The sequence below is a fragment of the Tenrec ecaudatus genome, chromosome 12, assembly GCF_050624435.1.
Source record: "Tenrec ecaudatus isolate mTenEca1 chromosome 12, mTenEca1.hap1, whole genome shotgun sequence".
NCBI lineage: Eukaryota > Metazoa > Chordata > Mammalia > Afrosoricida > Tenrecidae > Tenrec > Tenrec ecaudatus.
The window spans coordinates 135,571,942-135,594,517 of NC_134541.1; the positions used below are offsets into that span (position 1 = coordinate 135,571,942).

Sequence of the window (22,576 nt, forward strand, 5' to 3'; positions counted from 1 at the left end):
ACACCCCCAGCCAACGTCTCCTGGACAACGGAGGTGACCAGAGACGGTGGCTCTCTTTTCAGGGTGGCTTGCAAACAAGATGAACAGAGAACGTGTGAAAGGCACACAGCGAGGGGCAGGAGAGAAAGGTTTCCTATGCAGGAGAACGGAGGGACGGGTGCTGGGAGGAAGCACGTGGCCAACAGAGCCCATGCTCACAGGGGCTTGGGGTTGAGAGGGGACATCAAGTCGGTTCTCCTCACAGGGGACCTGCACAACAGAACAAAACACTGTCTAGTCCCACACTGTCGATGACGGACGGAGCTGAGAACCAGGCGCTCACGCTAGGGACTGAGCGGGAACCGGGTGTGAAACAGACCACAGCTCAGCCACAGCCAGGGGCCAGACCTGGTCTTACCCGGGGATGGTCACAGTGTCAGGAGCGCAGGGGCACCGCTGGACGCACGTGGCTGCTCACGGAAAGACTGGGCAGCCTCAAACCCACGCCGAGGCTTCGCGGGAGAAAAGAAGCACCGGGTCCTCTGGCTCACAGGTTGGGAAGCCCCATGGGGCAGGTCTACGCAGTCACAGGGGCCGCCGGAATCCCAAACATCAATCACCACAGGAACAGGCACCAAACGGAAAATGCAGAAAATGGCCCTGTTTCTAAAGTGGTCCTCTAGAGAAATAGCCTTTAGGGATTTTTCTTTCAGATTATAAAATACCTTAATTATATAAGAATTAAAAAAAAACCACAAAGAAAGGGAAATTTGCCCCTAATAAAACGATTTTTAAAAAAAGAAGAAGAAAGGGAAATTTGCAAGGTGACTTTGTGAGCTGGCAACCGGTCGATTTCTAATTCTGGTGACCAGACGGGACTGAGCAGAATTGCCCTGGAGGCTCTGAGGCGGTGGTGCTCCGGCTCGGGCACTCTGCGAGCAGACAACTCACGGCAGCACCTGTCAGAGGCCACGTGCTAAATGAAGGCGCCCAGGCCGTGATGGCAAGCTCTCCTGAAGCCGGCACACACTCTCCCGTGTCGCTGTGTCTCGGCCTCGGTAAGGACGCTAGCAGAGTGGCTTTGGAGATGAAGGGCGCTTTCCAAAGCCTGCAGCAGCTTTCTTCCACCTGGTCAGCTGCTCTGCTTCCCCGGAGCAATGTTTCACTGGCTCCCACCTCCCTCCCCTCCCCTCCTCTCCTGTGAACAGTCACACAGCAAGGTGAGCTCACTACACCGAGGCCCACCACTCCGTTCGGAAGGACAGTGACCCCATGGAGCAGAAGAGGATGGCCAGGCAGGGGGTCCAGGCTGTCCCCTTCCCTGCCTCCTCTTTCCCTCCACTGAGTGCTTAACCACTGTGCCACCAGGGTCCCTTGAAAAGGCCGCTATAAAACTCTCAAGCCGCCTCAGGTTGGAGACATCCTAGGCCCCTGGGGTGCTCCCTACACCCCAGCTGCACAGAGCAGAGCCGACTGTCCCAGGGGTGGGTGCCACTTCCACCCACCATTCGCAGGTAGGGGGACGTGGGGGTTCTTGGCTGCCCCTTAGTCCGCCCCAACTTCACCGAACCACCGCTCACTTGTGCCGATGACTTCCAAGTCCCTGCTTCCAGTGCTCTTGCTGCTGGAATGCCAGCTGTGTCCCCCACACGCTAGTTGGACCACTCTTCTCAAAGCAGAGGGTCCACAGAGAGCTTGTGATTGGCTTCCCACTCCACCCTCGTGGTCCCCAACATAGTCAACCACCCCGCCCACCCACCACACCACTGCTTAAGCCCAAACCCTGCAGCCATTCTTGATTCCTGGTGTTTTAAAGTCCACCCCTAGTCTAGCAACAAGTACTCTGCGTCCTACGTCCACATCCCACCCCCACGCACCCCCCTCTCTGCTCCCCCTGGCCTGAGCGCCCACACACCTCTGTCCTCAATGGAGCCCTAGCTTCCTGCCGGTCCCTGACTCCCGCCCCAGCCCTCCAGGACCCCTGCAGACACAGCGGGGGCACGGCCTCTTAAAATCATCAATCAGATCACGTCCTTCCACAGCTTAAAGCCCTTTCCCACCATCCAAAGCGTAAGTGTTATTAAAAGCAAGCACTTAATCCGATCCGAAGGTCCTAGATAGAGTTAGAGAAAAAAATGTGGAGCCAAACTCAAAAAAAAATCACAAAATCTTGCGGCTCAGCTTACAGGCTGGATAGATATGCGTGGACCCCCAAGATTAAAGCTCTTAGACACCCTTCACCCCTGGAGCCGAACCCGCCACCCCCCCACCCACCCGAGGCTCATCACCAACCGAGCCATTGACGCCCCCCCCTCCACCTCCACCCCCACCAGGCAGGGTTAGAGAAGAGGAGGAGCGGAGCAGGCGGGGGAACTCAGGGAGGAAGTGGGCTCAGCAGTGCTGTGACATGGTGGGCATTCCAACCAAGGGGAAGCGCATCTGCTTCCCCCAGTATACAATGAGGAGCCGACAGAGGGAGGAATGCCAGTCCCCAAACGTCGAGGACAGCACCAGGGTCTGTCCCCATAGAGAGAAATACCTGGGACCTGCTTCCGTTTTAGGTGGCTGTGGCTCCACAGTGGCCGACAGAACATGGGGGGCACCACGCAGGCCTCGGCCGGCAGGACCTACCTTCACTTCGATGAAGTCGGGGCTCCCGAGGGACACCAGCTCAGCGTAGGCCTGGAGCTCGTCCACGTTCCAGGCTTTCACCAGCGTCAGCCGGTACACCGTCCGTTGTCGCTGAAGCAAAGGAAAAGACGGCTTTGTTTGCATCTTGGTGCGTGGCACGAGCTGAACTGCACCCCAACTTTCCCCACCCGCAGCGGGCCCCGCCAGGGCAGACCCCAGCCAGAACCCGCTCTTTGAGGCCGAAGTCACGTTTCTGTGGATAAACAGAACTTGAAGGAAAACCAAGCGTGCAATATGGCTTTCCCAGGCTTGGGGAGGGCAAAGATGGCAGTGTGTTTCCTCAGTCTACCTCACAATCTCTAAAGCTGGGCTTGGCACCCCGAACTTCCTTGTCCAACCATCCTCAATTGAATTTAGTTAAGGACGGCAAATGGACCAAGTTAGACGCTGGCTGTGGAAAATTAATTCACATAGAAACAAAACAGGTATGAATTATTCAATGTCAGGCTGCTGCTCTATGGATGCTCTGTAAGCCTTCAGCCTATGCACACACGCACACACACGCACCCCCCCCCCCCAAAAAAAAAGAGAAAGTGAATCCCTGTAACCTTCAGGCTCTCGGAACTAATCACTCCGGTTGCTAATGACAAGGGTTTCTAGAGACCCTCGTCCTCATCCCTGCTCGCTCATTATGGGGTGGTCTCTGGGCAGTTCTTATTGGCAGGAAAGCACGTTCACCAGCCCTCAAGGTCACCCGTGTCTGTCACATCCACCCCAGAGGATGACCAGCTTTCTGCGAAGCAAGGAGACAGCAGTCGCCCAAGCCTCCACGTGTTTATACCTGTCCCCCACCGCCGCCCCCGCCAAACAAATGATTGGAAGGTCAAAGGCTTCTTTTCCGACTCCAGACAACATGAGTCATGATAGTCAGAGAGCTAATGTGAGATCTCCTCCCCTTGGGTGGGGCAGGGCCAGGGGCGACTTCCTGGTACCCACAGCATGTTGCAGAGGTGGTGGGCGGCACAGAGGGTTCCCTGAACAGGCTTACATGACGGTGACACGGCGGGGCCGAGCTCAGGGGCCACACGCGTCAGGTGGCGTGACACAGTTCACAAGGCAACTGTGAGGGTTTGGCGAGTGCCATCTAAGGTGTGCCCATCGGTCCAGGAGAAAGAAGAGTGAGGGAGATGGAAAGACACATGCAAGCTCTGAGTCCAGTGGACTAACGGGCATCTCATGTGAACATGTGTCTTCACAACCCTGAGATCAAAAGAACTAGATGGTGCCCGGCCACCGCTCTCGACTGCTCTGAAAACCCTCCCATTGAAAGGTCCTGGCTAGAACAGGAGAAAATGTGGAATAACCTCCCCCGTGACCCCAACCCATCCCCAATCACAAGAGGCCAACCTTCCTGGTGGGACAGAGACCCCCTAGCTTTGAGTCACCTCCACGCCTGGAACCTGGATTGAGAACCATCAGCCATGTACAAGCCAAAGGGCAGCCCTGACCCAAGGACAAATGTCAGAGGGTCCGGAAAGGAGGAGGAATGGAAATGGGAATCAGAGAAGACCTGGGAATAAGTGCCGGCAGATGCAGGGGATGGCACGACAGACGTGTGGAGACAGAATGTGCGTGACCTGTCGGATGGAAAACTGCCTGCCGGTCTGCTCTGCGACCCTTCACCCAGCTCGCAGCTATTTAAAATGTCTACAGTATGCATCAAGGGCTGCAGGTGCCCTTTAGGTCTCAAGGGCAGCCACCACCAGCCCGACAAGGATGCCCTCTGCCTGGCAGCCACAGGGGTGTGAATTTGCCTCCACCCAAGAGAGTTTGGATGGGGAGTGGGGCCGGTATTCCTTTCCGAGTTGAGACCCCCAGCTCTGGACAAGACCTCGTGGGAGCCCGAGCAGAGGGCCCCACTACATGAGGGTGTCCAGACACCCCCGCCACAGGACTCGCAGACTAATAACCGTGTGCCAGTTACACTCCTAAATCCGTGCGAATGTTGTTATGGCGCAGGAGCTAATATACCCAATTTCCAACAACAGAAAAATGACTAATGAAATTATCATCGGAAACAGTGTGAACGTCTGGAAACCAAGCCCAAGGTCTATAAATAGGAGGCCAGAGAGATGCACTGTGGTACAGACACAAAGCCCAACACGACTCGGCTGACGAGGGGAGGCAAACGCCAGTGGACGCTTCCAGGTGGGAAATAAAGCAGGAGGCAAGAGACTATTTATAGCTGCGAGAGGTGTGGGGAAACAAATAGGAAGAGGTAGGCGCAGCGGGTGGAGAAAACGAGGGCTGAGGATTGGTCATGGTTACTAGACTGGTTCTTTCACCTGTGGAGCGAAGGAAGGAAATGTCTTACACAATCTTTAAAACTTCAGCATAAAGAAAAAGACTCATCCCTAAAAACTCTGAGCACACAAAACAGAGCCCGACGGCTTGTCGAGCCCGTGGCCTAGGACACTGGGAGGAAGACCCTGGGCGCCGGGAAGCTGTGTGCTCTGTGCCCCTCCTGCTCCTCCCCACAGCTCTGAAGGGCCGTCTTCCTGTTCTGGCCATGTGAGGGGGTGCCCTAGAAGTTGGCGGTTCAAACCCCACAGGGGCATCACAAGAATGACTTGGTGATCTCCAGGAAGGTCACAGCCATGAACCCCCAATTGGAAACCAAACACCCAGAAAACAAACGCACCGCCATCGAGTCGATTCTGGCTCATGGCAACCCTAGAAGACAAGGCAGAACTGCCCTGTGGGTCTCCGAGCCTGTAACTCTGAAAGGAAGCAGGCGGCCTCATCTTCCACCCACAGAGCAGCAGCCGGGGGTCTTGAACTGCTGGGTTTTTGGTTAGCAGCCCAACAAGTAACCCCGATGCCATGGGGGCTCCTCTGAGGCCCCTTATAGCGTGGTTTTCCTCTGAAGCACAGGGGTCCAACAGCAACTAGTCGTGGGTATGAAGCAGTGTCTCTGGTGGCTTTGATTTCTATTTCTCTAAAGGGGCCCTGGTAGCATATGGGGTTACCAGCTGGGCGGCTAACCACAGGGTCAGCAGTTCAAAACCACCAGCCGTTCCTCAGGAGAAAGATGAGGCGTTCTGCTTCCGTAAAGATTTACAACCTCAAAAACTCAGAGGATGAGTCTGCTCTATCCTACAGGGTCACTATCAGTCGAAATCAACTCGGTGACAGTAAGTTGTTTGTTGAATGACCAATGATAAGTAGCCCTGGTGACACGGTGGGTAAGGAACTGGCTCACACCCACCAGCAGCCCCATGGGAGAAAACAAGACTGACTGTTCCCCCAAAGCAGCGGTTCTCAACAGTCCTCGTGCCGCGACCCTTTCATACAATTCCTCCTGTGGTGGTGGGGACCCCCAACCATAAAATTGCTTTCGTTGCTACTTCATCACTGTCATTTTGCTACTGTGATGAATCAGGTGACCCCTGTGAAAGGGTCACTCGACCCCCAAAGGAGTCGCCACCCACAGGTTGAGAAGGCTGCTCTAGATAGATAAATAGATGATAGACAGATAGAGCTGCTACACTACACAGCAGTGGGTTTAGTGTTTGGGGCTCAAGGACTAACTTGGGTGGGGCAAATGGTCAAGTGCTCACCTAGTAGTAAGTAGCCAAAAGGTGGAGAGTTTGAACCCACCCAGAAGCACATCAGAAAAGAAGCCTGGCAATCTCCCTCTGAAAGGCCAGAGCCTGGACAACCTGCCTATACAGCAGTCCGCCCTGCACACACGGAGCTGCTGCGGGCAGAAGAGGACTCCGTGCCAACCAACGGGGATGACTATGTGCCAGCTGTTGTTACCAGTGCTTTGAAGCTTCTCATGCGCCTACCGGCCAATCCAATGTGTACTTAAATTCTTGTCCATGTCTACACTGGACATTTTCTTCTGAAGCTGACGGGCCTTACAGTGCTCTGTGTACAAGTCTCTTACCAGAGAGCTGAGCTGCAAACATCTTCCGGAAGACAAGTGAGGGGGCAGAGAAACCCTAACGTCCCATGCAGGCGTCACTTTCCATGACCCAGAGACCAGAAGAACTAGACGGTGCCCGGCTACCTCGAACCCCACTCTGAAAGGGGTCATATTACAAAGTCCTGGGCAGAGTGGGAGAGAAAGGTGGAACACAACTCAGAATAATGAGACTGATGGGACCCCCAAGACGACGGCTGTTAGCGGCCCGATGCAAAACCCACCACAGGCACCGGGGCCCTGGATACCACGCACTAGGCATCGTCTCTCTCTCTTCTCGCGTTCTACCTGTGCAAATGGGGTCACAGGGAGGCCCAATTCAGTAGCTTGTACTGAGGAACAAATGTGTGAAATTCTGTGTTTGTTCATGCAGCATTCAAAGCCAGGCCTGGCAGCAAGAAGGGGCGCCATGGACTAGCTGTTACACGCCAGCAATGACATACGACAAAACTCGGGGCAGAGAAAACTCTGCTTGCCATTGTAAACGACACCTGCAAGATACCTAGTGGCTGAGTTAGGAAACAGCACACAGGCGATGATGGAAGAAGATACACTGTCCGAGACTGGAACTGAAACTTGGCTCTCTGGGGAACAGGGTCAATGCAGAAACGCGATATCCCTCCGGAGGGATGTTAAGTTCCTCTGAGCGAATATCCTGGCAGTGGTGCCAGCAGTGAGAACCACTGCAGGACTTAGCCAGTGGTTGGCGCTCGGCTCAATGTTGCCGCGGGTGCTTCAAGCCTCAGCAGAGAGGCCAGCATTTGGAAGATGCTGGCGGTACCAACAAATCTTACAGAATAGCAATGACTGCTAGCTTCACTTGACGGAGCTGAAACGGAGGCTGGGATTGTCAAGGGGAATTACCTGAAGTGACAGAGCTGGAAAGCCCGGCCCCGAATTCCAGCCAGGTCAATCTCTGACATGGCAAAACCTTTGAAAATTGTGAGTTAAAATGGGCAAAGTGCAAGGTACACAGCAAATTCCCATGCTCTGTCCCGCCAGCCCAAAGATACCTACTACCCTGATTTTAACGTTATAGTCTTGGCTGGTTTTTAAAATTTATAGAAATGGCATCATAGTTTCGGTGGGACTTCCACCACTTAGCACTGTGCGTACAGAGCCCACGCTGTGACATGGGAGTGGCTGGCTGGTCTCCCTGGATGTCTCGTGTCCTACACCGCGGTGGATAGTCTGTAAATGTTTGGTTTGCTCTGTTAACTGCCTGCTGCTAACGGACCAAAATAAAAGTGAGCTTTGAGTTTACCTTGCACCCCACAACTCTGTAATTTCTTGTTACTCTTTTAATTATTTTACAAAGATGTTCTCTCTACTCTTTACCTGTCCTTTTTCACTCCTTCCAGGTCTTCACTATTACTTTCTCTCGTAGAACGTGGGGGCTGAGCTATTGCCTGTTTCGGAAAACTATATAGAAATGACACAACAAAAAAGAAATGATATAACAACACGTACTCTTTCATGTCTGGCTTCTCATGGAATGTGACGTTTATGAGGATCATCCAGACCGCTGGAGGACACGGCTGTAGATACTCCAATGGATAAAAATACTACTAGTGGAAAAGAGGAGCTGATGCCAGGGGCTTGGGTGGAGAGCAAATGTTTTGAGAAGGATGAGGGCAATGAATGTACAAATGTGCTTGACACAACTGATGTATGTATGGACTGTGATAAGAGTTGTCCCATAACCACTTATCCTTTGAATAAGATAAACTTTTACACAATAACACGGATTTTATGTAATGGCACAAGTTAACATGTTTTAGGAACTTGATGTCGTTTCTTCTCTGTTTTTGGAGATTCCTAGACAAGTTTGTAGGAATCAGTAAAAAAAATATTTATCTGTTATTTTTATTCCCAGAACACTCAGACCTGTTGAAACGTATCTCCTTTACCTCACACGCGGACAATATCGTCTGAAGAAGCATCTAGTTGCTGATATTTTGCTGTTGTTTTTCAGCTGTTGTTTATGTCAAAACTTACACAATGCGATCAGCTGTGGATATTATGAGCTTTGTGAAGGCTGAAGTTCTGTCATTTTAGCATTTCCCATGACTTCTGCAAGCCCTTATAAAAAGAAAAGCCCTTGTAAAATGTAAAATAAACTCTCTTGTCTGTAAAAAAAAGCTGTATGAGCCCCTAATAAAATGACTAAAAAATAAATAAAATAAACACCAAAAAACTACTACTAGTGAAGATACTTGGGGGGGGGGGTGTTCTAGATAATACTGCTCTTCTGAAGGCTATTATACTTGTTCCTGACGCCCAAAACCCACGGCCATCAATGGGCTCTGGCCGTAGCAGCCCTTCGGGGCAGGGAACTGCTGCAGAGATTTCCCAGAGCTCGATCTTGACAGACGCAGCATGCCTCCTCTTTCTCCTGTGGAGGTGGTGAGTGGGCTCACATGACTGACCTGACAGTCAGCGGTCCGGCAGTCCACCTATTGGGCCTCCACGGCTCCCCGCTGATGCGTAAGGGCAGCCCTTTCTAAGAGCGGGGAAGCTGAGCCACCGGACACGGACAGTTACCATTAAGATATCACGGCAAACTGTTTGCAAAGCAGTTGTACCAACGCCCCTCCACACGTATCTCAGTTCTTGGCTGCTGCACATCTTCGATGACACTTGGGCCTTTTTCACTTGGCCAAACTTGCAGGGTTTGCTTGGCAGGTGCCTTTTCTGACGGAAGCAGTCTGTCTTCCTGGAAACATACGCATTTCTCTTCCATTCGTCAGCAGTGTTTTCCACGGGAACTGAATTCGACACGGTGGTCGTGTTCTTCCAGCTCTCTGAAGCTCTTACCGCATGGTTTGCCTTCCACTTTCTACTGTGAAAGCAACAGAAATGACGGCTTATTGGTGCTCTTCTGAAAGGAGCAGGTGTTTTTTCTCTACCTGCTTTTAATAATTACTCCTGATGTGTCCAGCTTTAGAAAATCCTCACCCATTATTGCTTGATAGATGCCACTCTCGTACCCTCCCCTGCTGTCTCCGAGTGCACCATGTCACACTGGTAACCTCTTCAGTACCACGCTTCTGTCTTCTCTCTTCATTCTTCCACTGACCTCTCTGGCCGATGGGGCCAGTGGGGGACTCATGTCAGCCTGTTTTCTGATGTCCCCATCTGCTTTCGAGCTTTCTTGTTTTCTGGTTGTAACAAGGTGCTCGGGGCTCCCCTTGTGTTTCCCAGCCCTGGAGGACACATTTCTCTAAGAAGCCCTAGCGCCTTTTAGGGGAACTGGCATTTGAAAACGGAGATCTAAGCGCCGTATATGCTCGCCGAGGGCAGGTGACTGCTTCGGCATCTTTTCAGTAGACAGAGGTCGGCAAAACAATGTACACACTCCCATGCATCCCACACACACATGCACACACACGCATCTGTGTATACATGACCATAAAGCTACAGACCCAGAGTCAGAGACGCCAAGAAGAACTCATGTTTACTTAGATACAAGGGGGTACAAAAAATAAGCAGGATTGCGCTGGACGGAGCCGAGCTTTTGTAAGTGTGCATTTTCCCCGCTAGGCGAGCACCGGGCAACTCGCTCTGAGTTAGTGCACCCAGTGGTGTTGCCTGGGAAGGTTCTCTCTGGTCACAGTGAAGTTTTTCATAAAAGCAGTTTCACTCAAACCCCATTTTTTGTGATGGCCAATTTAACAGAACAGCAGATGGCTGTGAAATTTTGTTTCCTGCTCTGAAAAAATGCTGCAGAAACTGTTGTGATGTTGAACACTGCTTACAAGGACAGTGCTGTGGGAAAAACGCAAGTGTACAAGTGGTTTTCTCGTTTCAAAAAAGGAGAGATGTTGATTGACGACAAACCTCACTCTGGACGTCTGTCAACTTCCTGAAGGAAAAGGTCAACTCGTAGTGCATTTGGGGTTTGTTCCCCGAGGTTGGACTGTCAATCAAGCTTTCTCTTTAGAGGTTCTGCAAAGATAGTGTGCAAGCGACCAAAAAGGTCTGATTTGTGACAGGTGGGGGACTGGTTTCGCGACCATGACAATGTACCTGCTCACACAGCCATGTCAGTGTGCCAGTTTTGGGCAAAACACAGCATGCCTCTCTTGCCCCACGCACCTGACCTCGCTCCCTGCGACTTCTTTTTGTTTCCGAGAATGAAGAGGGACATGAGAAAGGATGACGATTTGAGGGCGTAGAAGAGGTGAAGAAAAACACGAGGGAGGTGGTGTCAGCCCTCGAAACAGACGAGTTTGAAAAATGTTTCCAAGAATGGAACCGCAGATCTGACACCTGTAGTAAGTGTCATGGAGAGTCCTTTGAAGGTGATAAGGTGGTTTTGTGAAAAAATTTAAATACATAGCTTTGAAAAAAAATCCATTGGGGGGTACCCCCTCGTATATATCTATATATACATTTCCATAAATTATACAGACGCTAATAGACACACCCAGGTGAACTCATGTTTAGTTAGATACATGTATACAAACAGACTTAGAAATAATTAGAGACCCATATGAACATGTAAGGAGCCCTGGTGGTGCACTGGGTCACACACCGAGCTGCTAACTTCAGGTCAGCAGTTCAAAGCCACCAGCCGCTCCCTGGGGGAAAGACAAGGCTTCCAACTCCCTTAAGGCTTTGTACTCTTGGACGCCCATGGGCAGTTCAAGTCCATTCTGTCAGGTTGCTCTAAGCGGACATCAGCACAATGGCAGTGAGACGTATATGCAGGTCAATCCCCATAATAAAAACGTGTCTGTATGTATGTCTACACACACACTGTGAATACAGATTAATGCACCTATGTCTGAATTCTGTCCCGCTGAGAGGGCCTAGAAGCTGTGGCACTCAGGATCAAAAAGCCCACCTGGTACCCAGATCACGCCCGTACTGTTAGCCCTCGCCCCGACATCTTAAAGAGACATAATGTAGTGGACTTCCCTCCCAGTCACTCCGATTGATTCTCAACCCCAACAAGGAAGAGTCTGCTCACTGTTAAATGGGGTGACAGAGCCTAGAAATGCAACAGTGAGAGGATGTGTGGGACAGAGACAGGCTCAGCATGTGGCCAAGGCATTGGAAGGGATTGAGGAAAGGCTGACTCTCTGATTAATAATTCAGAGATAATGATTCGGTGAAGCAGATGTTAAGACTTCTAGCTCAAGACTGGTGCTCAAATAAATCCCCAGTGGCCTACAGATTTTTGTTAAAGATTTTAGTATAAACAATAAGCAAGCAAGAAGATAAAAATTAAAAATACAACAGCATTTTAAAAAATAAGCTCTCTAGGAAATGGCTAGTGAAAGAAATCCGTGGCCACAGGAAACAAGAGAACACTGAGCGACAATGAAGACCGAAACTGATGGGTAAACCCATGGTGTCGATGGGTTAGAAGACACACTATACAGATGAAAACTCCGCCTGTCTGGATCTAGATTCCATGCAATCCCAATAAAAACCTGAGCACCCCTTTCTGGTTGGAAGACTGATAGCCAGCTCCTCTCCCACTCAAGTGGAATCCAAAGCGCATCCACGAGCTGCTCGGAGACAGGAAGGAAGACAGGGAGGCTGTTCCTCCCAGGGGTACATCAATTCAAAGTTCCTGTGTCCGTGTGAATCACACGTGCTTGAGTGAAAAAAGCATGTTCTCCCTGGGGAAGAAGAAAGGTTTGTGACCATCAAGACTGAGATGCCCTGGTGGTTGATGAACTGGAAGTTGGCGGTTCCAACTCGCCCAGTGGCTCTGAGGGAAGCAGGCCTGGTGATGGGCCCCCCGTAAAGGTGGTAGCCCAGGAGTCCCTATAGGGCGGGTCTACTCTGCTGCCCAGGATCGATGCGATGAGGTCGACTCGATGGCACCCACAACAGTTGAGTTCCAACCACGGTTTGCCGTACCTACCTGACACGGAAGCGGTTCATTTGGGCAACTGGTTTCCATCCTGTAAACGAGGAGGGTTTTGACTCTTTAAACCTTACTTCTCTTGTGAACGTGGACCTTTCTTGTGGTAGAAGAACAAGTGATGGAGCACTTGGTGGTTGGCTGTCACCCCACTGCCAAGGTAACAAGCACCCCTGTGTTCAGACTGGCAGGCACAGTGTGCCACTCTCCATTACCCACTTCACATCTTGGATTTCCCTCTGCCTGTGGGCGGCTTAAGGAGTCCTGATGGTGCTGTTTACCGCAAGGCTGGTGGTTCAAACCCACCAGCTGCTCCCTGGGAGAAGCCTGAGGCTGCCTGCTCCTGGAGAGAGTTCTAGTTTCGGAAACCCGATGCAGGGTCCTCGGGAGTCAGAACTGACTCGCTGGCAGTGGGAACGGGGAGGGGAGTTTGCTCAGTGGAGGGGCTTCCGAGACTTTATCTGAAGTCCTGTGTATGACTCGTTCATGATCCTGAAGTGTCGAGACCAGGCCTCGAAGAACAGGGTGCGAGGCTTTAGTCGGATTCAAGTAGAATAGTAGCCGCGCCTTGAAATGCGAGACCTGGTGCTTCCCTTCTGAAGTCAATGTGCGGTGTTGCTCCTCTACCTCCTCTTTGTGAGCGAGCGAGCGAGCGAGAGAGAGAGAGAGAGAGAGAGAGAGAGAGAGAGAGAGAGGATGACGCACTGGGTAGTTCACTGCTTCCCCCCAGTTGGGGGACTCGGTTTCTGAGTACTTCCCGTTTGTTTGCATGGGACCAAGTGAGGTTCTCGCTGGGGCATTCTCTGCATGGATCACCCAGCGGTATCACAGAACGCCAGAAACGGAGAGGCAGGTAGTTCATCCAGGCAGTTTCCTGCTTGTCCTGTTGGCCAAACAGGTCTGCCGGGGCCACATGCCCAACAGCAGGGGCTCCACACATGTTTATCATGTTCCTGCACACTCAACAGACACCTGAAAGACTCACGGCCAGCGCGCTGATGCCGACTCGCGGTCACCCCACAGCCTCGCGTCCACATCACTTCCACAGGCTTGGGGAAACGAGATGACAACGACACACAAGTGTGCTGGAAACTGCCCAGGAGGGTCCAGGCCTGCCTGCAGGTGTGTTATCGGGGGGGGGGGGGGGGGGGCAGTGTCGGTCTCAGGTGCGTGTGGGGAAGTAACCTACATGGGAGGAAGGGGGTGGCGTGGAAGGTGAGGGGAGACCCAGCAAGGGCCTTCCACTCCTGAAGTGGCCCCTGCATCTACAGCCCCGGGTAAGTGAAAACACAGAAAGTTCTAACTGGGCCTGACCCTCCTCACCACCACCGCCATCACCACCAGGCCCACCGCCGCCTCCTTCACCACGGCACTGAGGCTGGCAGCCGTGATGGGACCAGCTATTGTAAGCCAGGTGTGACTCTGAGCCCCCCCCGCCCCCGGGTACCGCACTGAACAAGGCAGATTAGGTGCCTGTGCCCATGAAACTGGCATTCTGTTTAATGAATACCCGAGGCCAGAGTCAGGATAGCCGTGAGCTAGAATTGTCTCCTACAAAAGGGGGAGGAGAGGGGCTGCAGCAGAGCCAGCAGAGGCGGGACACCACCCCCACCTCCCCCTGGCCAAGTGCACGCGCTCCTTAATCTATAAAAGCCACATGGAATATGGACCAAATTGCCACCCTGTCCAAACAGTGGATCTGAGTGGTTGTTTTACTGAAACCATCCCTCAGCACCCTGGTTTCTCAAGGCCAAGGGACATTACACACCACTAGCAGGGCCTGGCCATCAAACAATGGCCCTTCAGAAGCTATAATGACTTTATCGACTCAATTTTAAGCTGGGTACAAGGGACAAGACAAACTATGTCGGTGTGATGGGGCAAACCGGGAAGGAGAGAGGAAATAAATCCCAAGTTCGAACTCATGACACAGCCGGAATGAACGCACTACTCTCTCTAGCCAACCCCGGCGGGCAGGCAGGCAGGCCGCGCGAGATGACTCCTGACTGTTAAATACATCACCACGCAACTTAGACCTTCCCGAGTCTGAGCCAGAGAAGAAACCTGGTGGGAGAATTCTGAGTATATATACACGTTCTGCCAGAACAGCAGGGAGCTCAGTGGCACAGGAGGTTGTGCCTGGGGCTGCTCTCCCAAAGGTCGACAGTTCAAACTCGGGAGAAAGATGAGGCTTTCTGCTCCCAACAAGACTTACAAATCACTTCTGGGCCTTGTGACAAAGATCAAGGGAGGACTCAGAGTCCTGGAGCCCGCGGGAGTCAGCCGCTGGACCCTGCTCCACAGGGTCGCACACAGCTGGAATCGACGGGCGAGGATGGGCGTGGTTTGGATCTTGGCAGAACAAACAAATCGGGAAGAAAGAGGGTCAGAATGCGCCTTCGAAGCAAGGGTGGCAGGAGCCTTTGGGCAGGTCTCCTGGAAAAATCAGTCACTGCGAGAGGGAAGGGAGGCAGGACCGAGGGTCAAACACAGCAAGGACCGGGGCCTCGTGCTGGTGGGCTCCGAGCACAATCACTCCGGGACCGCACACTGGACGACACCCGGCAACAGCAGCAACGGCCACGTAAAAGAAAATCGAATTAAAAAGAATTATCCATCACAGGGATCAACCTATAACTCCCTCCCAGGGGGACGAACAGCAGAAAAGCAGGTGAAGGGCGGCAGAGGACGAGGTAAGACATGGAAATGATCATCTACAACTTATCAAGGGTTCGTGATGGAGGGTGGGCGGGGGAGGGAAGGGGAAAAAATGAGCTGATATCAAGGGCTCAAGTAGAAAGAACTGCTTTGAAAATGACAATGGCAGCATACGTGCAACGGGGCCTGACACACTGGATGCATGTACGGATTGTGATAAGAGACGTAAGAATCCCCAATAAAAGTATTTAATAATAATTTTTAAAAGAACTGAGTAGAGGGCATTAGATTTTATTTTTTTCAAAATCCTTATGCGTGACGTGGGAGAACCACAAGGTTTACTAGTCCCATAAACAGTCTCCAGAAGTCACGGGGGCAGCTCTACCCTGTTCTGTGGTCGCTCTGGGTTGGCATCGACTTGGTGGCGGAGTGAGGAGTTTCATCTGAAGCCTAGAGAAGTCTTTATGGACGAAGCGATGTGCCAGCCACTTGCGTAAAATACTCTAATGCCAAAGTCAGTGGGGAGCTAGAAGAGGGAGAGCAGCAGAGTGCCGCTGCCGGGAGCGCTGGGGGAGATGCGGGGGAATCTGCGATGTGATTCTCTCTTCTCTTGGACGCCTTACAGACCCACCATGAGAAGCCAAAATGCACACATCTATTCGAGGGGACTTTAAAAGGTGTAAGGGGAAAATGGAATTCTCTCCTCATTCCGTGTTTCAGAGAAAAGCGGAATATTATCTCGTAATTCCACCTTCTCCCAAACTTGCTGGCACCCCCTCATCCACAGCAAGTCTGCAGTTACCGGTTATAATTCCAGAGCTTCTCGGGTGGGGCTACCTAATCTGGGTGAGGTGATGATATCACAGGGCGGAAAACCCTACTGCCCTTGGGTGGATTCCAACTCATGGCGGGGCATGGTGGTGGGTCAGGTGTTGGCTGCTAACTGCAGGGTCGGAAGTTCAAACCCACCAGCTGCTCCTGGGGAGAAAGATGAGGCTTTCTGCCCCCCAGAAAGCCTGGCAGGCATAGGAGATGCACAGGACAGTTCTACTCTTGTCCTTGAGGGTCCCTAGAAGTCAGAATGGACCCCGTGGTAGGGAACGGGCAAGGCGGGGATCTTTCTGGAAGCAGGCTGTCTCTCCTCCTTTCTCCTGGGGGCTCCCAGTGGTGACCTTCCCCTTCACAGCCAAGCGCTGGGGGGACCACTGTGCCACCAGACCTCCACATTCAGCGCTTCTTTTGACAGCTGCAACGCAAGAGGAACTCTAGAGGAGGCCGTGTCAAAATACGACAAGCCCGTCTCCCGATACATGGGACTGACCCCAAAATCCCAGAAACGCAAACTGAGGCTGCAATGAGGTTCCATTCTGGCTTATCAAAATGGCCGGGGTGGGGTGGGTGGGGGTGTTCTTTTTTAAATAGCAGTTATATGCTGCCTAGTGCTCAGCAAGGCAGGCAGGCTCCTTCCGTGACGGAGGGGGGCTCATTCGGCATGAGCCTTTCGGAACAGGGGCACGGCAGTGTGAGTGACTAATCGAGGAGACTCGCGTCTGCGACCCAGGAGTTCGCACACATCTGGAAACCCGGCCTGCAGAAATGGTAAGAACAGCGGTCAGACGCTGGTGCCCGCACGTGTGCATTTCGGCTTCTGTTTACATCGCTACTTTGTTGGCTGTCGCCCGGGTGATTTTTGTCTCGTGACCCAGCACCTCCTGGGTGGCCAGGGCACCAAGAGCCACTGACGTCTACCCCGTGTGATCGTAGAGGAAAGGACGGAGGTGCCAACACTCCAAGAAACGATGATTGACAAGGAGGACAGCGTGGGAAGAGCTGATAGACGAACCGGGAAACGGAGAGGGAATAAATAAACAGCAGCGTTTGCAAAGAGCATCGAAGCTGTCACGGATGGCTGGGAGAACACACCAGCCCGCCTGGGAGAAGTATGGTTGGAACGCTCGTGAGAAACAAGGGCCTCAAGACTTCGTCTCGCCTACCTTGGGCGTGTTATCAGGAGGGCACGATCCACGGAGGGCACCATGCTTGGAAGAGGAGAAGGGCAGTGGGGGGAGAAAAAGACAGCCCTCCGAGGCCACGGACTGACTGACGCAGAGGCTCAAGCAGGGCAGGCTTCGTGCAGAAGGCGCAGGACCAGGCGGTGTTGCGTTCTACTGTAAAGGGGGGCACCATGAATCGGAACCTACTGGAAGGCCCCTCACAGCACCGCTGCCTTTAGGGGAAGGCAGACCTGACTACACGGAGCAGAGGGGCCATTCCAGACATGAGTCCCCTCCTTAAAGAACGCTAGGGTCAGCCGCGTCAGGGACTCCGTCTACAGAACAGCCAAACCAACCATGCAGTCAAAAGAAAAACAAATAAGGAGAGGATGCTAAAGCCCGGTGGAGGACGTGCACACACTCCCGTCACTCAAGAGACTTATCGACGGGCGAGTCGAGGGGCAATGATGGGAAAATGACATCTTAGGCGGCATTCCTCCAGGTAGTCTACCCGTCACCCGTGGGGCAGTCTGCAGGCACTGACAGCCGCTGGACCCCGAGTGTGCAGACGGGGCAGCGGGACACGAGCGCCTCCACCAGGCCGCAGCATGACCCGCCACGCTCTTCAGAAGGATTTTTTAAAGAATACGGGGCTGCGGGAAAACACAAATCCCTAAAAGTGATGAACCCCATTTCTCCTGCAATTTCACCTGTCGCCGTGAGGACTCTAAGCTGTGTCTGGCCCGACCCCTGGTATCGTCAACCGCTCAGCTGGACAACGAGGAAGGCAGAGCCCAGGCTGGCTAGTGTTCGGATTACGCTCTGGTGCGGAACACCGAATAAAAGCGTGGACGACCAGATGGATGAACAAATCCGTCTCGGAGGTGGGTGGGGCTTCTCCTTGTGGACCCCAGAGACATACATATTCTCAGGAGGGGGCAGACCCTGGAGAAAAGTCGACAGCAAATGTGGGAAACTAGGGGGCCAATGAAAGAGAGCAAGGCCCTTGGGCAGGATGGGTTGGTGGCACCATGGGCTCAAACTAACAAGGGTGGTGAGGATGGCGTCCGATGGGCAGTGTTCCATTCTGCTTCCTGTAAAGGTTGCTAAGAATTGGAGCCAACTCGGTGGCACCTGCCAGCGTGAATCATGAACCACGCACAGGCTATAGTCCCCAAGGTGACATAGCTGATTCCTCCCTGGAGAGTGAGGGGCCCCAGTTCGGGCCCTTGGGAGCCCAAGGTGCTCATATGGCTCTCACTCACTAATAGACCGCCCCGCACCTCACTGGGCTCTGCCAGAATAAACAAGGAAATGCACCGCGCGTTGGGCGGTGGGGGGGTGACTCAGTCCTTAAAATAAGCCGACAACGTTTTCCTCCCTGGAAAGCTGATTAGGGACAAGCTGTGCCTGTGTGTGCTGCTGCTCGCCACCTCGTGTCTGACTCATAAGAAAGGGCGTCTGAGTGACAGGGAGGGGAGGTGGCAAGGGAGGGTGGGGGGTGGAGGGCGCCCTCCAAACAAGTAACATGCCAAGAAGGAGGCCCTGCACCCCAATCCTTCCCCACCTAAGCCGCACTATTCGCCACGATTTATATATAGGTGGAAGGGCCCTCAAAGTTCACCTGGTGAGCCGCCTCCGCCTCCGCCTCCGCCGCCGCCGCCACCCAGATGCGATAGAAAATCTCAACTAATTAGATGAAGTTGGCTTGAGAGACGGAGAGAGAGAGAATGAGAGAGGCTCATTACCAGGAGTTGGACCTAGCAGCCTGCCGGCGCACACATGCTAGCAAAAATAACCACCTACTCATGACGAGCCGGTGCCCCGACGTCTCCGGGCGTGTGTGGAAGGGCGGTGCTTTGGCTAGGCAGTCAACATCACGGACAACCGGAAGACACATTTCCAGGTGAGGGAGAAGGAAGTGACGGGACAGGCAGTGTGACAGGAAGAGATCGATGGGAGGGGAGACTCTCCTGAAGGCAGCACGCTTCCCGGACGGACAAACTCAATGAGATGTCACTCCAGGGCCTGTGGTTGTGTATGCAGATGAGAGATGACTGAAAAGGTGATTTAAAAACAAACAGATAAATAAGGGGGGGAATTAATGTAGTGCGGGGCTAAGGGGGAGGAATAGTGGTAATACAACCACCCAACTCATCGCCACCAAGCTGCTCCCAACTCACAGCAACCCTCTGGGGCAGGGAAGAGCTGGGGGTTTCTGAGACAGAATCGTTACACGAGTAGAAAGCCTCATCTTTTTCCTGAGGAGTGGCCGGTAGTTTCGGGCCCAGTGCATGACCACTATGCCCCTAGGGCTCCTGAGTATGGGTAATACTGAAAAAAAAAGATGGGTCCTTTACACTAGATGTTAAGGTGCAACATAGGAAAACCTGGTCTCAACAGGTCGAATTCTTCAACAAATGATATGGATTCAAACCAATGACCCATGCTGTGAGTAGCATTCCCATCTCACACCACATTGAAAATGAATTCTCATTGGCTACAAAGCCAAAAACAATACTTAAACCACTTAGAAGACGGTAGAGGGCTGGGGTGTGGTTTCATGTGTAGGCTCCCTAACTTCTTTCAGCTACTGTCCAGAGGAAAAACCGACTCAGTGCCTGTTTGTCCTCTAGCCCATCATCCAGGATAAAGGGTAGCTATCTGCTCTGTCAGCCCCTGGACGGTTTCAGCAGCCCCCTCCAGAGGGTGGTGTCCCCACTTTGAGAAACACTGCTGTGTGCGACAACACGGTGCTTCAAGATGTTTGTGGGAAAATCCCAAGACCTCTCTGTTCCGCTTTTCCGTGAACATTTTGAAAACTCTCTCACCTGTGCGGGTGCAGTGACACAGAGGGACCTGGGGTACGTAAGGAAACGTGTGTGCACGTCACCGAGTCAGAAACAGGAGAGAAAAAATGGGTGAGGACAGAAACCGGTATGCTGGGAACTAAGAGTCGATTCTTTCACCAGCTCCCTGTCTGCAAAACAAAAAAATGCTCCCATCTGTGGATTTACTCCTCAACTCAACCAAATCTGCGGACCTTCCAGCAAAAACGTGTTCAAACAGCCTGGTCGTCGTCACACAGCAAGTGACGCTGAGTAGACATTTCACTAAAGAGGATATTCGAACGCATGCAGAGACGGTTCACGGCATTAGCCATCTGAAAGCGATAACCAAACTCACTGCCACTGCGTCCAATCTGGCTCAGGGCAACCCCATGGGTCCAGACAGAACTGCCCGCGGCTTCCCAGACTGCAACTCCTTACCGGAGTAGGAAGCCTCATCTTTTCCCACAGAGGTTGAGTTAGTTAAAAGTTTATTGTGCCAACCTGGCCAATAAACACGAGGGGTTAATTGAAGGGCGGAGAGATAAATGGCTCAGTGAGTCTTGCCTTTCGAGTTCTCAGGTCTCTTGCTTTCTGATGGTCGGACCAGGGTGCAGCTGCCTTAGTCAGTTCCCTGCTTCAGCTGGCAAAGCTCACGTCCTGCAAGACATCCCTGAGGAGAAGCCACGTGGACCTACCCTGATGCAGCCCTGGGTGCTGGAGCAGCCGTGTGGAGACCCCTGCCAGTGCTGAGATGCTTACACGTTCACTGACTCGGCTTCCCTCCTGCAGTCAGCATCATAGTGTCTGTTTTGTGAGATGGAGGAGGACTTTGTGGATTGGTGTTGGGCATATGGGTTAATGGGTTAATGTTGGACTTGATTGGGCTTGGGCAGCACTGGGTTGGGATGTTTTCTTGATGTGCACTTACTCTTTATATAAAACTCTCTCTTATACATACGCTTCTGTGGATTTGTTTCTCTAATGGACCCAGACTAACACAGAGTTGCTGGTGGTTTCAAAGTGATCTTGACGTTAGCGGCCCAAAGCCTACCCGCAATGAGCTGTCCTTTCAATCCCACTGGGACAGGGACGACAACAGTATTTTGTTTTTCAGCTTTCCTTATTTTAAAAATCATTTTATTGGGGACTCTTTTAAAATTCCATACATGAATTGTATCGAGCACATTTGTAGATATGTTGCCATCATCATTTTCTAAATATGTACTATTTCAGCCCTTGGTATCAGCTCCTCTTTTTCCTCTCCCTCCCCCCAAAAGTTTTCTTAAAAGAAATAACAAATGTGGGTGAGGAGTGAGATAGGGAAACCCTCATCCATTGGGGGTAGGAATGCAAAAAATGGGGCCACAGCAGGTGTGTGGCGGTTCCTCTTGGACGAAGACTGACCCAGCAACTGCCCTCCGGGGCCTGCCCCAGGGCACCAAAGAGGGGGGGCACGGGCTCAGAGCCACGCATGCCGGTGTGCACTTCAGCACGTTGGGCAAGAGCCCGGAGACGAACACCCATCAACTGGACACCCATCCACAGGTGACTGGGTGACACCACAGGGGGTGCAGCCCTGCAGGATGACTGACCCTCGGCCAGACGGGGGAAGCAAGGTCCTGGGGCACGCCCAGAGCAGTCAGCCCTCAGAGACGTGGAGAGAGTCACCAAGGGGCAAATATCGTAGGACCTCACTTATCTAATGAGACAAGAACGGGCGAATGTACAGAGGTCCGAGTTCCTGTGTGATCACCGGGAGGGGGAAGTGGAGGCCACGGCGAGTGGGGTACCAGGTTTCCATGTATGGTGCCGTCTGCCGTCAAGTTGGTTCTGATTCGCAGTGACCTTACGTCCCTGTGCGGGGCCCACACTGCTCTTACGTTGGCTTTATGGCGATGGGACGGTCGTGCTGATTAAGGCGAGAGCTGCGTGGTCATGAATGTAACCGGTCTACCTGTGACGAGCCGATGGGCAGCGGTTGCAAGACAGATCCATTTACAGTGACGGCAAGGGGCGGGGAACGCTGCTGAGGCTGCATCTGCACAATCACGTCCTGGGTGGGGCTGGGTCGCTTGGTCAGAGGGTTAGAATCCATGGTTTCGGCCGAAAGCCCAGTTCATTGGCACAGTAACTAACCGGACATGCTTCTACCTCCTACTGTCCTCGGTTTTAGACACTTGCAAGCAGCCATCCAAGGCCTGACTGTCTGACTCCAGGTGCCTGGGGCCACAGAGGAAGAGGGGATTGGGACTAGGAGGAGGGAGTGGAGTGTGAGGCTACCCACCCCGAGAACCGCTGCCTCCTTTTCCCCGAGATCAAAGGAACGGCACAGAGACCACTGCTGAACATGTGGGTCCAGGAGCCTACGTGAGAATCCCGACCAAAAGGGGTGAAATGCAGAACAGAACCGAAAATCCGCATCAACTCCAGACGTTCTTGTGCCAGGGAGGCTGCACAAAGCCCCCAAATGATTCCCGGGCAGTCATCATTAAACCTTAAATCAAACACCGCCCCCGAAGGCTTCTTTAGTCCCCACAAAGGCTTCTGCAAGCCAATCAAAAGACAATGGCATTTGAAAGGCTAGATGGGGAACTGGGGGGGGGGGTGAGTGCAT

The 22,576-nt window shown here is 52.6% G+C and overlaps 1 protein-coding gene across 2 annotated transcripts in view; it reads right to left on the reverse strand.

Annotated features, from left to right (window-relative positions):
* The window catches only part of LOC142462783 (S-adenosyl-L-methionine-dependent tRNA 4-demethylwyosine synthase TYW1-like), an 87,015-nt gene that overhangs the window by 11,706 nt on the left and 52,733 nt on the right, over positions 1-22,576 (reverse strand). For both annotated transcript variants that reach the window (XM_075565003.1, XM_075565004.1), the window contains exon 14: positions 2,611-2,721. In XM_075565003.1, the coding sequence (XP_075421118.1) occupies positions 2,611-2,721 (111 nt within the window). The remainder of the gene's footprint in view (positions 1-2,610; positions 2,722-22,576) is intronic.